Source organism: Convolutriloba macropyga, chromosome 2 (genome assembly GCF_964194025.1).
Source record: "Convolutriloba macropyga chromosome 2, txConMacr16.3, whole genome shotgun sequence".
NCBI classification, from domain to species: Eukaryota; Metazoa; Xenacoelomorpha; order Acoela; family Convolutidae; genus Convolutriloba; species Convolutriloba macropyga.
The window spans coordinates 28,342,277-28,360,680 of record NC_134469.1 but is presented as its reverse complement, the minus strand read 5'-3'; the positions used below and the strand labels follow the sequence as shown (position 1 = coordinate 28,360,680).

At 34.1% G+C, this 18,404-nt stretch overlaps 1 protein-coding gene across 1 annotated transcript in view; it reads right to left on the bottom strand.

Annotated features, from left to right (window-relative positions):
• Positions 1 to 5,929: 5,929 nt before the first annotated feature.
• The window catches only part of LOC142334875 (uncharacterized), a 13,017-nt gene continuing 542 nt past the window's right edge, over positions 5,930 to 18,404 (bottom strand). Inside the window, exons 2-5 of the mRNA XM_075383201.1 lie at positions 17,922 to 18,161; positions 16,097 to 16,140; positions 15,485 to 15,751; positions 5,930 to 6,276 (exon numbers count right to left, since the gene is read on the bottom strand). Of these exons, the coding sequence (XP_075239316.1) occupies positions 6,016 to 6,276; positions 15,485 to 15,751; positions 16,097 to 16,140; positions 17,922 to 18,161 (812 nt within the window). The 3' untranslated portion in view covers positions 5,930 to 6,015. The remainder of the gene's footprint in view (positions 6,277 to 15,484; positions 15,752 to 16,096; positions 16,141 to 17,921; positions 18,162 to 18,404) is intronic.

Genomic DNA, 18,404 nt, shown 5'->3' with positions numbered 1-18,404 from the left:
ACAATAGATGTCACACTACAAAATTGCCAAAACAAATTCGCATTTCTAGACGACACATTGGTCATAACGAAGGGAAACATAGCCGACCATGAAAAAAAAATAGACGAAATATTATACCAACTGGACAAAGAAAACCTAGCAATAAAGTTACAAAAATGTGAATTCGCAAAGAAAGAGATAACATGGTTAGGATTTCAGATAACACCAACTGGTATAACTCCAACCAAAAGGAAATGCGAATCAATAAACAAGCTCGAGATTCCAAAAACGTTGAAACAACTAAGATCATTCATGGGATGTATACACCACTTAATAAAGTTTGCACCAAAACTCGCAGAATTATCGGAACCACTACGACCACTACTATCAAAAAATAACACAAAATCACAGAACAGACTAGATTGGAAAAACCATCACACGATAGCATTTGATGAAATAAAAAGACAAATAATAAATATAACAGAAAACAAACACTTCGACATCAATAAAGAAACAAGAGTTAAGTGCGATGCCAGCAGAAAAGGCTTAGGCGCAGCGTTAGAACAAAAACATAACTCCATCTGGAAACCAGTAGCATATGCAAGCAGATTTCTGAACAAACTGGAAGAAAGATACAGCACCAACGAAGTAGAACTTTTAGCAATAGTTTGGGCACTAGAACAATTTAAATACTATCTGTATGGTTATAAATTTACTTTACAAAGGGATCATCAAGCACTACTATCAGCATTAAAAAATAATCGCGGAAACAAAACATACCAAAGTAGATTATCTAGATGGGTAGACAGACTACTACCATTCAACTTTAACATAGAGCATATACCAGGAAAAAATATGGGTTTCGCTGACTACTTAAGTAGAAACCCATCAGGCAAAGCATCACCAGAAAGCGAAGACGACGAGAAGTATGTCATAAATACAATTCAAGAAATAAAGCATGCTTGGTTAAAACTTACAATAAAACCAAGCGAATTAGTAAAACCAACTGGTAATTACAACCAGTTGGCTGAGAGAAAGCAATTAGAACATAATGACGTCACACACGCTAAAGCAAACACACTAAACGAACAACATGCTTTTTGCCATAACACAGCTAGGAACAAGTTGCATTTTATTGAACAAAATTTAAACTCACACAATTCAAAACTAATCGCTATTACAACAAGAAATAATCCGAACAAAAACACTTTTGATATTAAAATTAGAAAAAGAAAACGTGCCCCCAACAAAAAATTACTCCAAATGAATTCACAAACAACAATTACAAACATATCCCCTAAGAAACAGTTACGTGACAACAGCACCCAGACGGAAGCAGGATCTAACAAAGGGAAAGGAATAACTCCCATACAAAATGATAAGCACGAGGAACTTTTCAAAGCAATTGACGATGTACCCACGCCGGAGTACCGGGCAAACTTAATGAGAGTGTTCAATGGAGAATTCCTGGCAGAACATTCAAAGAAAAAATTAGGTCATATCATAGACCTGGTCACCAAACAAGACTGGGTAACACTAATACAAACAAACCCAATTTACCATAAGATCCGACGAGACCTATCGGTTACTCCAACTGGTTGTTTACTATTCGATAATAGAATTGTTATTCCCAATAAGTTACGCCCATTAGTACTCCAAACGATTCACAGTAAGCACCCCGGCCAAGCGGGTATGCTTGCACTAGCGCGTCTGATATGGTACCCCCATATCCATAGTGAAATTGTCGCCCAGGCGCAGAGCTGTCGTCACTGCATTGACAAAGGTAAAAACCTAAAACCATTTATCACAAAAAATAACATAGGTACACTTGGAAAAATAACTGAACCAAATGAAGAAATCCAAATGGATTTTGCAGGCCCAATACCATTCAAAAACAATACACAAAACAATTACATACTGGTAACTGTTGACAGACTTTCTCGGTTTCCTCATGCAGAAAGATTCAATAATTGCGACACAAACACAGCAATAGAATACTTAGAAAACTATTGTAGACTACACGGAATACCCCGATCAATAAGATGTGATCAAGCACAAGCATTTAAAGCAAAAGAGTTTGAACTATTCTGTAAAAACAGAAACATTAAACTAATACTTGCACCAGCTGGTGATCATAGAGGAACAGGCATGGTAGAAAGATTGATACAAACAATAAAAAGACGCTTAGCAGTGTTAGATGTGGACCCCAACTGGTCAACAGTGACACTAGCAAATTGAGTGGCAAACATTATTGAAAATATCAGGTTAATACCAAACTCCACAACAAAAATAACTCAGTTTGAAGCACACTTCGGACGAAAACCTAACACTGAAATTTCCAACATCACAACTAAACCATCAAAACACAACCTTACCTACAAAAACATAACAAATACATGTTTAGACAAGACGATACTATCCCAAAATGCCCTCACAATGGAGGAAATTTGGAGAAGGGACGGCAACTCAGAGGACGAGTTGGACATTAGGTACAGGGACAATGAAGCAGCACCGGAACCCATCGAGACAACACAAACAACTCAGCCAAGTACTAGCACACAAAGTAACCAACTGGTTGACATTAACACAGACAGCGCCAGATCTGAAAACGTTCCCCTCGCCAGAAACAAACCCATCTCTACTCCAACACGTAAGATAACTCCATCCGAAATACATTTCACATTAGGCGACAAAACCACAAAATACATCAGAACACGCAAAAACATAGCAAGAAAATCACTTGCAAGAAAAACGAAAGAACCAAGACACATACTTGCACCACAATGGAACATAATTGAAGACGGTAGAATCACCGGATACTCACCACACACAATCACTTTAGACACACCATTAAGAAAAAATACAGTAATCAGAGAAAATGATCTAGCAATCGTTACTGAAAAGAAAACACTACCAACACATCAAATAGTAGAAAATAAACCACGTCTTATACACACGGTCGCGTGTAAAACAGTAGGTGAATATAAAAGAAACCAAGAGAAAATTAAAAAATTTTGTTTAGAAGAAGCCAAACAAAAGAAGATACAAGAGCGGTCAGCCCCAATAAACATGGAGAACACCAAGTGGACTCCCGAAAAAATAAGAAAAACGGCAACAAAAAACCAGAAACGCCAACAATCGACAAGAAGGGCACCAACAACACCAAAGAGAGAAACCATCTGGGGAAAAAAATTAAGTTTCACGCAAACGAACAAGGACCCCAAAAAAGTCCCCGGGTGAAGACTTCAAACTCGGTTCGAAACAAGCAGCCCTCCAAAGCAGTTCGCAATTTGATGTTAATAGATCTTTCTTAACAATCAATGCAGAGCAGATACTCCAATCGGAGAATGCATAACAAATCACAATCGACTCCGATGTTAACCAAAATTTTAACATCATAACATCTAACGATCCGTCATTATTCATGCTAACATCATTAGATAGTCCACCAATTGACCCAGAAAACATCATAATCAACGAAACACAAGCCAAGTACAAATCGACACCAAAAATTGAGAAAGCTATGTCAAAGATCAAAGCAACCAAGAGAGACACACCAACAGTGGTATTCCTAGACAACCAAGCAGACAATACAACCAAGAACACACCAGAACAGAGCAAAGAAATAGAATTGATACAATTAGAGCAAGAACGCATCAGATTGGAACAATTAAACATCATCACAATCGTACCAGCAAACACTGAATCGAACAACCAACTGGAAAAAGACAACAAACACTCGACTCAAGAACAAACATCCACACAACAAGACACAGCACAGATTCAAGACACCGCACAACCCCAACTCAAAACTCAACAACAACCACTTCTCCAACAGGACACTACAAAACGACACGACAACATGGAAACGGAAGACAAACTATCACCGACATCCGCAACTATACCACATTCACTCAGAAGCAGCACAACTTCACAAGAGTACAAAACACCACCCGTGTCACCAATCGGAGACGACATTTAAGACTTGAATTCAGAGGACATCAGAGATTTAGATGAAACACGTTAAAAAAGAGTTTCATATAGCGGAGGGAGTGAGATACAGGAAGCAAAAGGACTTCAGCATTTGCAACCAAGATTTATCATAACTATGTATAAACACTTTATCTTCTATGTTATCTATTTATTGTCTATGTACATACGTAAACCTAATGGAGCGAACTGCTCAGTTTATGCAACCTGTTAACATAACGTGTTAAGTTGAAAGTGTCATTGACACCTATGAAATAAGTGCAGACGAAAAAGAGACTTAGTAAGATACAGTCGCCTCGTGGCCAAATAAATGTTACTGCACCAATTGGTTTTCCTATTGAGACAGTTGAGACTTATATGAATCCAGATCAAAATATTACTTCAACACCAACACAAAATACACACAATACAGATTCACCTGACCAACTGGTTTGGTCAAATCCAATACACACAAATTTACATCCATAAATTCTCAGACAAATAGCATTCTCTGACAACCTTCTTCACAATTATTATTATAACTATTATTATTATTACTATTATTATTATTATTATTATTATTATCATGATTATTATTATTATTATTATTATTATTATTATTATTATTTTTGTTATTATTATTTTTATTGTTATTATTATTAATATTGTTATTATTATTATTATTATTATTATTATTATTATTACTATTATTATTATTAATATTATTATTATTATTATTTTATTATTATTATTATTATTTTTATTATTATTATTATTAATATTATTATTATTATTATTATTATTATTATTATTATTATTATTATAAAAATTATTATTATTATTATTATTATTATTATTATTATTATTATTATTATTATTATTATTATTAGTGTTATTATTATTGTTATTATTATTATTACAATTATTATTATTATTATTAATATTATTATTATTATTATGATTATTATTATTATTATTATTATTATTATTATTATTATTATTATTATTATTATTGTTATTATTATTATTATTATTATTGTTATTGTTATTATTATTATTATTATTATTATTATTATTATTATTATTATTACTATTATTATTATTATTATTATTATTACTATTATTATTATTATTATTTTTATTATTATTATTATTATTATTATTATTATTATTACTATTATTATTATTATTATTATTATTATTATTATTATTATTATTATTAGTATTATTATTATTATTATTATTTTTATTATTATTATTATTATTATTATTATTATTATTATTATTATTATTTTTATTATTATTGTTATTATTATTGTTATTATTATTATTATTATTATTACTATTATTATTATTATTATTATTATTATTATTATTATTATTATTATTATTATTATTCTTATTATTATTATTATTATTATTATTATTATTATTATTATTATTATTATTATTATTATTATTATTATTATTATTATTATTATTATTTTTATTATTATTATTATTATTATTATTATTATTATTATTATTATTATTATTAATATTATTATTGTTATTATTATTATTATTATTATTATTATTATTATTATTATTATTATTATTACTATTATTATTATTATTATTATTTTTATTATTATTATTATTATTATTATTATTTTTATTATTATTATTATTATTATTATTATTATTATTATTATTATTATTATTATTATTAGTATTATTATTATTATTATTATTATTATTATTATTATTATTATTATTATTATTATTATTATACGTGAACAAAAGCAATTGTCAACAAGTTTGCGCAGTTCTTGTTTTCTCAGTTTTCGGCTGTCCAGACTTAAAGTTTCGGTGTTAGCCAGAAATGGAAATTTATCAGAGATTATTTAAGCCTCGTGCCTCAACCTGTGTACCATTCTGAACAACATTAATTAAAAAAGGCTCGAAATGAAACTTTATTCGCCACAAAGCTCTGGGCAAAACATAATTCAGAAATTTTACTGTTTCATTACTGAATTAGAATTATAAATTAACTATGAAACTGGCTAATTTTTGATGATATACAAATCAGCCTTCAGGCTGAGTGTGATATAAAGAAATGTTGCTTGTTGAGGTCTCTCCTCCTTTTACTCCCACTATTAGCATTTCCCGCTCATCTTGAGTCAGAGACTGTGCTTTGTCCAAAGTGGAAACATCGGCAGTAGTTGTTCTTTCTGCAGGTTCTCTATCACCGTTGATGGTACTCCGTTCATCAACTTGTGATCCGCGGGCGTCCATGTCTGCCCTTGTTATTATATCGTATGATCTCACTGACTGGATTCCGTCTGACTGAAACAAAAGAGGAACCTTCTCCTGATGGTGACCATATTAATATGCAACTTCTTTCCGAACAAATCTGAAGTATAAAAAAGTAACCACATGATTGAACTTACGAACTGACATATTATAAAATAAACAGAACATTCATTTAGTTTTTCCGTTTACAAGTTACCATGGTTCGGCTTTTGCTTCTTTCATGTCAAAATCCTAAAAAATATTTAACTACATTTAAACTAAAATCCTAAAAATCTTTGTGTCTTGTGTCCTTATTATTACCCAGGATGAGGTTCCCGATCATGACAGGTATGAGGCGGACGGACTTGGTTCGCGGACTGGGGGGCCGATGCGACCATCTATCATTGTCTGGACGGAGTTTGGGCCGCACCATCCCTCTGGCTCATAACTATTTTCGGCCTGTTCGGTCTGGTATATTGCCCAGGTTTAGGCCTCGAGTCATGAAAAGACCATGCTCGACGAAAAGGTGGTACAAAAAGACCATGCTGGACTCAACCAGCCCATGAAAAGAATTTTGCTGGACCTAATCGTTCAGCTAGAGTTTGGCTCGACAAAAATGTTTGATTCTGGACTTTAGCTCGACCCAAATATGATGCTCGACTTTACCTCGACCTAAAGTGTTCATGCTGGACCCAAAAAATTTACATTGGCACTGGAAATTGATTTTTGCTTATAACGTAGTCAACGGGTTTTACCGTTCAAATTTTTCAATGTTTCTCATATTTCCAGAAAAACGAACTGTGCTATTATAAATATATTTGAAAAAGCGATTTTTAGAAACAAATGAACTAAATCATAACAAACTAATTTCATGGATGTTGAAGTGTCGTTTGTTAGAGCTTTGTTAACTAGCTGAATTCAGCCAAACAAATTCGCTATATTGCTTAACTGTGAAAACTATTTTATCTTAAGAATTCATTATTTCTTAAGATTGTTTGGCGGAAATCCACCTGTTTTTCGAAGTTTGACCGCCTGTTGTAACGCTAGTTTGGCGTTGCTGGTAGATGTTACACAACTACAAAAAGAATTATCGAAAGGTTAACTGTCATTAATCCCGCAAATGCGATCCTCGACTCAGTAAAAGACCATGCTCGACCTATTAAAAGACCGTGCTCGACTTTAATTGGCTATGAAAATACTTAGCTGGACCCATGAAAAGACTTTACCTTGACTTTACCTAAGTTCTGCACTTTGTATTTATAGTCAATAAAGACCCCCCCCCCCCCTACTAGAATTATAAAGTCTTTTCATAAGTCGAGGTCTAAACCTGGGTGGTACTCTTCTTTTATTATTGTCATTATTTACAATAAAAAAGATAATGTTAAAAAAATGGTAGCAGTAATATTAGTAATAGGGAGGCTCAGTAATCCGCCCCAGTCGATCCACATTCTTGGCTGAATTTTATGCAAATGAAGTTGAAATGGGACGCATATTTTTGCCAAGCAATGAAGATTCTCAATGCTAATGCTGTCCAATTCAACCCGAAAAATTGAACTGAAGAACAACTTGAAAACCATCATTTACGTCATTAAACTCCTTTGATTATCAGCAACTCAACCTAATTACATAAAAGGAAAGCCGAAAAAATTAATTTAAACACGGTTGCTGTCACTTCGAAATTAATGATGGTAAATCTGATGAAAAGCACAATACCTTTATAGGTTTTTTAACTGACTAAGTGCACCAAATGCTTCGAAAAAATGAGAAAAAAACCAGAACTACCAAAAAATGACATTTGCACAGGTCAAATTGTTTTTGTTTAAAACTGGGCATTAGAATCAGAAACACGCAACCATAGAACAGAGTCTTCAACAAATGCCAACCGATTAGTTAAAGAGCAGCTCAAACTAACTATTCATTCAAATAAGCGCCAAAATGACAAAAAACATTAGAGCATATAAAAAACATCAAAAAGAAAGGAAGATTCAGTTAATCATTGAGTTGTAATTGCATTTAATTTTTCATTTGTAATTAATAAAGTAGTGTTTAACAGGAGTATAGAGAAAATTAAATTTAAAGAAGAAACCGCATAAAAAACCGAAAAGGATTGTTTTACTTTGAACTGAAGATTACTTCAGTAAGACAAACAAAAAACCCAGAAAAACGGCAAAACCGGAAAAATTATTGATTTTCAACAAAAAAAAACATTATGAAATTACACATTGTTTGATGAAAGCAAAACAAACATTACATTCGTTTTTTTTGCCGGAAAACAGATCAAACTTGTTATAAACTGAATTCAAAAAAACTACAATGGCGTTTTACGTTTAAAAAGTAGGTTACAGAAGTTATTTTACTGAGTGACACTACTCATGCTCATGCGGTTTCAAAAAGACTTACTGCAATTGGATGATTTAAATTTACTCACAATTGCAAAATAGAATAAAGAAACCTGGAGATTAAACACCCAAAGTAAGATTCTATGCGTTACAAGTCTCTGAAAAAAAAGCGTCCAGATTGCTTGCCGCGTGATTGGATGACTTTCACAAGCATCCAGGACGACAATATTTAGAGACAAATAGCCTGAATCGGAACCCAAAAAGGAGTAAACCTAATAATTCGACCTCAAATTTTCACGGCGACAACAACCTTGGAATGTTTACAATGCATTTGACCCCAAATACAAAAAAAACAGAAACAGAGAAAACAGAAAACTCCTTTTTCTCAAAATTTCGTTTGTTATTATTTTCAAAACCAGTCACATCCTGCGGATCAACTCAAAATATGCGGTTTAGTAGCTTGCATTGATTACCCGGAGGTTGGAGGCAGAGCAAATTAGCGCTGAATCAGTCTAAAGACATTCTGCTTCTTAGGATGACAAGTACTATGTTCATGTCACTATTTACGTGGGCTAGTCTGATTTTTGAGTAAAATTTACTTCGTGAAAAATATTATGTTCAGCTTAACTCCCGCCAACAATGTTTGCTTTATATGCGATCCGAACTTCCGCGCGGGTACTTGTAACATTTAATTTGTGTAGCGAGTCGTAACCACTAGGCTGAATGGGCATTGTATTAATTGCCTAAGAACCAGATTAAATATAAATAGTGTGTATACTACTAATTACTAGATATAAGCTACAAAAGTATGACATTACTCTGCTCTTAATTTTGGGGTATGAGTAATTTGCAGACTATACAGGATAAGTTTAGCCTGGGTGAACTCTATCACCTCAATTTAATCATAATGAAGAAATACTGCACATAAAAAACTTAAAATAATCTGGAGATACAATGTTTCAGAACCGAAATAAGTTTTTACTATTGAAATGTGCTGGTTCAGCGCTGAAAAGCTCTGCGACTCAAGTCCGTGTACAGCTTTGTTGCAAAACTTTGAGAAATACAAAAACCAAAAATGACGAGAATGCTTTTGAAAATTTTTCTCCGTCGAAACTGTTCACAAATTTAATTTATTTGATTTAAAAAAGCGATCATTGCTTGCCATTTAGATTAAAACTGCAAAATGGCAGAAAACGTCAAGGAACTTTAATTACAACTCATGATTGAGGATTCAAAAAATAATTGAAGAAATTAAAAAACAAATGATCTCTCAATAAATAGCATTAGAAAACTGGTATAGATTAACTTACGACTCATTATAAAAACCAATAAAATGGTCAGCAATGAGACTAAAATATAATACCACAAAAACACAACAGTCATTGTCAAAACGCAAAATTTTTGTTAGCACAATAACTTAATTAGTGTCAAAATCACGAAATCAGAAAAAACCAGAAAGCTTCAAATAGAAATATTAACTGCTTTTCGTCTTAAGCAGATGTACTTTCATAAAAAAGTATAAGCAACCCGCCAATTACGAGACTATATTGCGAGAAAACAAAACAACAAGCAGAAAAATAAGGCAGAAAAAACAACAATCCACCAAAAACACTCATGATCCTTCAAAAAAACACATTTGTCACTTTTGCAGTTCGAGAAAAGAGGAGGCAACAGTTCGAACTTTTTGCGCTCGGCAATTAAATGTTTTATCTGTTCTACTCTACTGTTTAAATGCTCTGCTCTATTTACCCTGCATAAAATCTACTCGATTTCAATTTCTCGTTGACATCCATAAGTTGAAAAATGTCTCAGCATATGGTAAAAAGACAGCACTCAAAACAACTCAAACCCTATGTAATCTGGACAGCTCTGATGAAAAAATTTAAATGTAATCTGGACAGCTCTATGTAATCTGGGAAGCTCTGATGACAAAAATTTGCGTTAAACCGATTTAAATTAGCAAAAGATGTCGACATTTCCGGTCCAAATTGTTTCGTTAGCTATTTCGTTCAACTAGTTAATGAAGACTGTCTTAGTTGGTGTTAGGGCAGAGATCTTGAGCTGTTCATGCCAAAATAACCGATTTAATGACTGTTTTTTCGAATAAAATACGGAACATTAGAAGAAAAATCAATCAAAATCTTGCAGAGATATCGAACTGATGGGTTCTACAACTTTGGCAGATTTTGACTCGTTTCAGCAAAAAAGAATATGATTTGAGTAGACAAAAAACAAAAAGCAACGAAAATAGTGGAAGTCAGTCAATGTTCAAGTTTTTAATCTCCGATAACTCCTCGAAAATTAACAAAAATTCCGCACTTGACGGGTTTTATGATATCATTCAAAATTATGTACGATAAATATATCGGTCTGCAAAATTTAGTGAACGAAAGCACCAAATTGATCATATAATTCCTCACCCCCTAAATGGGGTCGCCAGAATAATAATAATTTGCTGTCTTGTTCTATATCAATACACTTATACATTTATAACAGTGAAGTAGAGGCTTACAGTATCAGGAAATATGAGAAAGTCTGAACCAGCGAGAGCACTATTAGACCAACTTAATCGTTCCCAATTGTCTCTTTTTGCGTGCGTTTTTTGTAACACTCAGCAATGATAGTTGACGAAGAAAGACCAAATTTGTTATGCATTTTTTGTCGACATTGAAGCACTCTACCATTGTAAGCGGGAGCATTGAATAACACAACACCGACATTTTTGAATCTGCTCAGCAAATTTTTCAAATTTGAAGCATCTTTTCTTTTACTGAATGCCAAAGCTAAGTCTTCGGGTGCTTCCTGGCAGCATTTTGGCTATCAAAACGTTCTACCCTAGTTGAGGCCTCGTCTTATGAAAAGTCCGTCCTTGGCCGATATTTGGTATGAAGGGACAGCCGTCGACCAATGTTTGGTATGAAAATTTGGCCTAACTGTATTACTTACCCTGAATTTTGTCTCAAACTGAAAGCCCTGTAATCGAGTGAGGCTCGACAATATTGGCTCTGTCTAAGAATTTTAAGCATGTTGTGAAAATATGTCGAAACCAATTGTTTGCATAGTCATTGGTTTGCCTTTTTCCCATCCTTGCGTTGTGTTTGAGCCTACTCAAAGAAGATAAATCACCTCAAATGAGTTTTATTGCTAGAAAGTGAAGTGAAACAAACATGATAATCTATTACCACATTAACAAAAGCCTGAAACATTTGGCAAAAAATATTTCAAAGATTTTCTAAAAATTTGACACCTTTCATCTGTTCTGTGTGATTGAAGCCCAAGACACATTTTTGATTAACGAGCGTTGTTAAAAACGATTCATAACATTTAATAATTTTTTTGATTCCAGGGCAATTTTTCTGAGAAAAAAATGAAAATAGAAATTATTTCAACCATGCTGCTACTACAACGTGTTTTCTACTTTAAAACTGAACGAGAACACGCTGGAACTGTTTCCTTTGCCCTTGTGCGCAAAATTAAGAACAAAATCGTCTCGTTCTATGTGTGTCATGAAGAAACGACTGCTACTTTTTGCGGCTATAGTGATCTACATTAAATGCAGTATATCTATCACCACTTTAATTTATTAATTAATATATTCGACTTTAATGGCGTCCCTAAAATCAATTATGGAAGGCCTTAATTTACCATGAGAAGATAACGAAATTCCATCATGCTCAACAATTCCATCAGACTTAACGAATAATTGACTACATGACTTAGATGATATTACACACATGCAATGATTTTAGATTAATTTTGTGATGCTCAATTCAAGTATATCTTAACTCTCGTTTTAAAAAGAAAAATCAGAAATCTTAACATGGCGAGGAAAGCAGAAAAGAACAACACTACGCAAACGCTACATATGCTCTAAATAATAAGGCGATGCTGCCAAGAGCCGGATACTGACTCACAGGATTGTTGGAAGAATTTTGGACAATTCGTGATATTAGCGGACCAGTTAGAACCCGAAATAGAATGGGAAAAAGCCACTTCAGAAATCTCTGACTCAGAAGACAACAGTTGGAGCGAACGGAATTAAAAAATGCATTATCATAGAATGCCGGGCAACTGACAACCGAAATTCTGGAAACGAGATTTCTGTGAGAGAAGCTCGGAGAAATGACACTTGTTGCGAGAGACTTGGATGGTCAAATCTGGGAAAGAGGAGCTATAACGCAAACTGTAAACTGAAGACCGAAGAATACAGAAAAAAACTAGAGGTCTGGGACAAATTCATTGAAGAGATTGGGAAATGCGGTAAAGACAAAAAGTACTCTTACCGAAAAGTCTAACGCAACCGATAGTCGTTCAGAACTTCTGAAACAAGATGAAATCTTACATACACGTGATCAAAAAAGCATGGACATAAAATAACACCTGAAAACAACAAGCAACGCCACAACACCACAACAAAATTCTATCACAACTTATAATTGCTGAGACAAAAAGGAAATCCGTCAAAAAAAAACCTTTAGAGCAAGAGAAAAGAAGTTCGCAAAAAGTGGAAAGATAAATATTTCTAAATATAGTATGAGAAAGCTCCAAGTAAAAAAAAACAGACAACCGAGAAAACAATTCTACCAACAGAAAGTTGATTAAGCAGGAAAGACAAAAAGCACTGAAAAAAACTTCCAAAACCAATCCAAAAAAGGGGGTAAACCAAATAATTGAAACATCCCAAAAAGTACCATATTTAGAATACATGATGAACAGCTACCTCTAGATGACCTAACAACCCACAATTTACTAGCAAAAACACAGTCAAACATCGTCCACGACTACATTAACACAGTTGAGATTGAGCTTAAAGCGGACACATTTTAGGTTACTACTAGTTTAGTTACAGGTAGCCCCATACAAGTAGCCCAATAAATCTCAAGCGGGGGTCCTCAGAGATCAGAATTTGCTGTGTTTTTGTTCTCAGCATACATAAATGATCTACCTGATCAACTTATTAATAAAACTTTCCTTTATGCCGATGATACGAAAATATTAGGTCAGATTTCAGAGCATAACCCAGAAAATAAAGAGTTTCAGTGTGACATAAACAGAGCTGTCGGAGATAAGGCTCAAACAAGCTAAATTTTAACTTTGCAAATTCATCATTCTCGAGTTCTCATACAACAATACATATGATTCGTCCGCAGAGTTATTTGCAAAATGCATTGCTAACACAAACGAAAAACAAATAAAAGACCTCGGATTAATTTGTACGTCCAGCATGACTTGGAATTGTCTCCTCGATATGATCAAAAAGAAAAGTTTTCAGAAACGTAATCATCTACGAAGAGTAATACCCCGCACCACAAAAGAAACTGTACAAATGCACATTGGTGAAAACATATATATTTTCTGGGGACTTTAATGCCTCAAAAGTCTGGAACCCAGGACCTCAGCATCTTCAACGCTTAGAGAGACTGCGAAGATCATGTTTAAATGGATATCTTGCCGTTGAATTTTGGGTGACAAGGAATACGTTGAAAGCGTTGTTCGAAATCGCCGTTTGCCAGTCAGTTATTTTCTATTTCTTAGCGACCTAATCTTGCTTAACAAGATCTTACTGTGCCTAACTCCTCTGAATGCCGCAGGCCACTGGTCAATAACTATTGGTCGTGCAAAAACCAGATCCGCTGAAAAACTTTTTATTGAAGCCAGAAAAACATTTCGGAAACGTTCTGAAGATAATTATTTTAAGGGAGTAGCCCGACTCAATGATTCTTTGCCTCAACTAAACAGTTTTGCTAACTATCTACCACAAAAAAATCCATGTCAGTTTCGAAGAGAATTGAAAACTTTTTGGAAGGGGAAGCAGTGAAAAGATTCAAATATAACAGTTACCCATCAAAATGGAAAGTCTTCGAAAAATTTTAATCTTTTTTCCCCTAATCTGGGGACTACTAAGTTGGTTGTAACTATGTTTGATTGAATTCATTAGTATTATTAATGTTATTATTATTATATCAGTTTTATCCTTACATTTAGCCAATTTTTCAGGAAACCGAGAAACAATCTTCCCGGAAGCAGCCACAGACCGAGAGTTCGTTGATTTGAAAAACCAATCCATAAAAACTTTGAAGACAAGAACGTTGAAACCAATAATGAAACAGCCACTGAACCCTTAATTTGTTGGATAATACAACATGATGCGTCAAGCATACCAGGCATAGATAGCACGAATAAGCTAAAATTACGTGAGATAAACAGGAACAGAAAAGAACAGCTAAATCATATAACTATGGAAAACGCTGAGACGCTGGACCTGAAACAAAAGTTTCTAAACAAACACAAAAAATTTTTAATCAAAATTAAAATAGTTAAAGACGTTAAAAGGAAATTAGAATTGAAACACAGTTACATGTAACTATCACAACTCAAAAGCATAGTTGTCCTGACCGATGCTCAAAACAAGTAAAGACAAAATTAAACAAACCAATCAGTGAAGGACGGGTAATTTGAGAGAAGGAAGTGAGAAAAGACCGTTGCAGATTTCCAGTTGTGATAAAACATAAAAATGACTGCATCGTAGAACTAGGGGTAGACGCAACATCTAAACGATATAGTCGTGAAAACAAAAGCCCAAATGCAAAACATCGAAAACAAGTTTGGGTAACGATATCGGAAAGCAAAGACCGATAGTAACCAGAGGTACAGAAAACCACCAATGTGAAGACATAGGTAACATCATGACTAAACTGGAAAACACCCGATATAGATAGAGCCTCAGTAGAAAAAACTACTCATGGCAAACATAAATTGGCTGGACTACAATATCGAAGAAAATGGGATTATCCCGAAAAAAAGGAAAACCGGTTAACCTGGAAAACAGAAACATTTTTAGGAGTAGCCGCATCAAAGAAACTCAAAGATCACCGGGGAAGAAAACTTGGTCAACCACTATTGTTTTAGCTAAGTTTACGTACATGGGTGCTTAACGCCCCATAGTTGCGGGCCTGATTGTCTGAGCTTCGACGTTTCTGTTTCCTCATGACGTCAGGATGCTCTAAACTGGGTCTGTAAATGGAATCGTCTCTCTGCAAAGAACGGCAACAACAGCAGATGGAAATGATGTCCATTTTGATTCTGCGCAGTACTGTCACAACTTCTGTTTTGAGCTGTGTTCGCATTGTCTTGTGCATTAGTACAAACACCACAAAGTTACAGATTCCTGGAGCATTGTTCCCAAAACCCTGGAATGAGACGTGAAACATATTCTTTTAAAACACAAAAGTTTTTTTCTTAAAATTTTTTCAAACTCAACCGTACTGTTCGTATACCTACATATTTGATACTATGCTTTCTCAAATAAGCTACTTAACAGAACAACGTTTCTGAATATTCTGCTTACATCTTTGAATAGCGTCAAAAAACGTTTGAAATCTAGGCTAACTTTTCGGCCGCTGCCTTGTTTTTCTAATAATGTCGTCACGACCAGTCTGATTAAGATGGTCAAATATCGTTATAATTTATATATCTCATGTTTCATATATCGTCAAAAAGATTCATATATTCAAATAATTCATAATATATCTTACGTGCATGAATGCCAAGAAGTCAAGAACGCCATCACTCAGAGTATCTGAAACAATAAATTTTGCTTTTTTTACATGTAAGAAATATCCGAAAAAAATACAATAGTTATGGAATTCTTATTGAGTTTAATATTTCGAGTAGTCCTATGTCACACATGTTGCTTGTGACAGAAGTTCTCTTGCAATTATCTGTTCAGTGCAGTTCTGAACCAATCCAATGTAAAAATGCGTGGATAATCATTACATAGAGGAAAATAGAAGTGAGGGGTTCAAATTCAAAGAACTGACCTTCAAACCTTGCATTTACTTCTCCTAAACAGTTTCACTGAATCGCGTAGTTAGAGAATTGTAGGCCGTACGGCTCGAAGGGAACTTAATGCCCTCCGAGCTTTACGTGTTAAAAATGACTAATATAATTGCTACTATTTTTGTTTGAGAGCTATAAATCAATCAATTAATGAGAAACTAAAGCAGAGTTCCAGGTTGACCAAACTTGGAAAACTTACTAAGGCCTGACTAGGGCAGCACATAAGTTTTAGAAAAAAATCCGTAATAAATCTTGTCAAGTTTACTACAGCACCGTACTACGGCCGAACTAAGTTTTCTAAGGCGCCGTGCTAAGACCGTGACAAGATTCATAAGGTGCCGTAATAAAGCCGTACAAAGATTAATAGGCTGCAGTAACACGGCCGTACCAAGAATAATAATGTGCATATAAATTTAAGATAGACTGAACGCAGTCGGAAAACTCTGTAGCAAAGTTAGAAACTGCCTGTTGAGAGTTTTCCATATAATTTTTGTATATTTTTGCTCTTCCTTTTCAATTCCGGGATTCAGACCGGCAGTGGCGGAGTTATTGCAAACAACTATAGGATAAGATTTAGCTCTGTAGCAACCGTACCCGTACAGTTCTTCAAAACAAACAGAACTAGAAACCAAATAATAAAAAGACATTAATTTTACTGATTTCAAGGAAGCTTACCTGATTCAATGGCCGAAAACTTAAACTCTAAACGTGTCTTTAGACGGCAGTTTCATTCTGAGTCTCCACCAGGTACTATGGCGCAATTTGCAAGCCAGGATAAATTTGGTCTTTGAAAATTCCACTTAGTTCTATAATCACCGCTTCAGAGAAAGCCCCGGATACTTGAATAACTTTTTTCACAATGTCTAATAAGTTTCAAAAGACAATATAAGACATGTTTCTCTTTGCTGTTTTAACACTTAAGTGTTGCATGCTGTAGATTTTTGGCTACTGTATGAAAGCAACTCTGAATTGTCTTCAATTTGAAGAACATGCCATACTTAGAGAATTTTTATCGTATAAGATCTGTTAAAAAGCTGATCAAAAAGATGAGTCATAGCTTTATGAATGCTTATCTTACAAGATCTTATAAAAATCTTATAACATCTTACACGATAAACATTTTTTGTCACGCAGAGTTTTTATCGTGAAAGATCTTATAAGTCAGAATTTTTATCGCGTAAGATCTGATCAGATCCGATAAAGATTTTAATCGTGCAAGACCTGATAAATTGTCTTACAAAGTCTTAGTCTGGTTACGCATAATCTTATAAGTACTTATAAGACAATTTTGTAAGAAATTTGTAAGATCTTACACTATAAAAATTCTCGGATGTCTCGGGAAGTGTACTCTTTGAGCAGTTGCAACTGGAAGTAAACAGTGAAGCTAAGTAACTAAAACTGACAATGACAGCAAACAGGCAAACACACGGCATATATACTATGATAAGAAATTAGTTTGGTTTTCCCCCTGAAAATTCCCCCACTGAGTGTGAAAGCTTCATCGGGCTTTGATTCGATTACCTGTTCCTCCGTACAATTTGAGGAAGTATGCTCTGAATGTGCCAAATATGTAGCAGAAGAAGAAGAGGACAGGGGTCAAAATGAGTCTGAAGTAGAGAGACTCTACTGCTTTGAGAGTGTGAACAACCTCTTGACTCACGCCTATTTTGCTACACTGTCTCTGCTTGTACTTGAGAATCACTCGCAGTAGAATGTACGACACTAACATCACCCCTTCAGCCAACAGCTCCCACGACTTACCTGAACAGTTTACACAATTGACTAAAAAGTGTCCAATCGGTTTGAAAGAGTGCTGAAACTTATTCAACAATTGTGCCCAAAATGCGCTGAAATTATGTAAGAAGTGCGCTGAAGATGCGCTGAAATTTTGAATTTTCAGCGCCTTTTCAAAGTTTCAGTGCATTTTAGCGAATTCAGTGCATTTCTTACAAAAAGAATGCGCTGAAACAGCGCTGACATCTCGACCCGGGAATAGACTGGGTT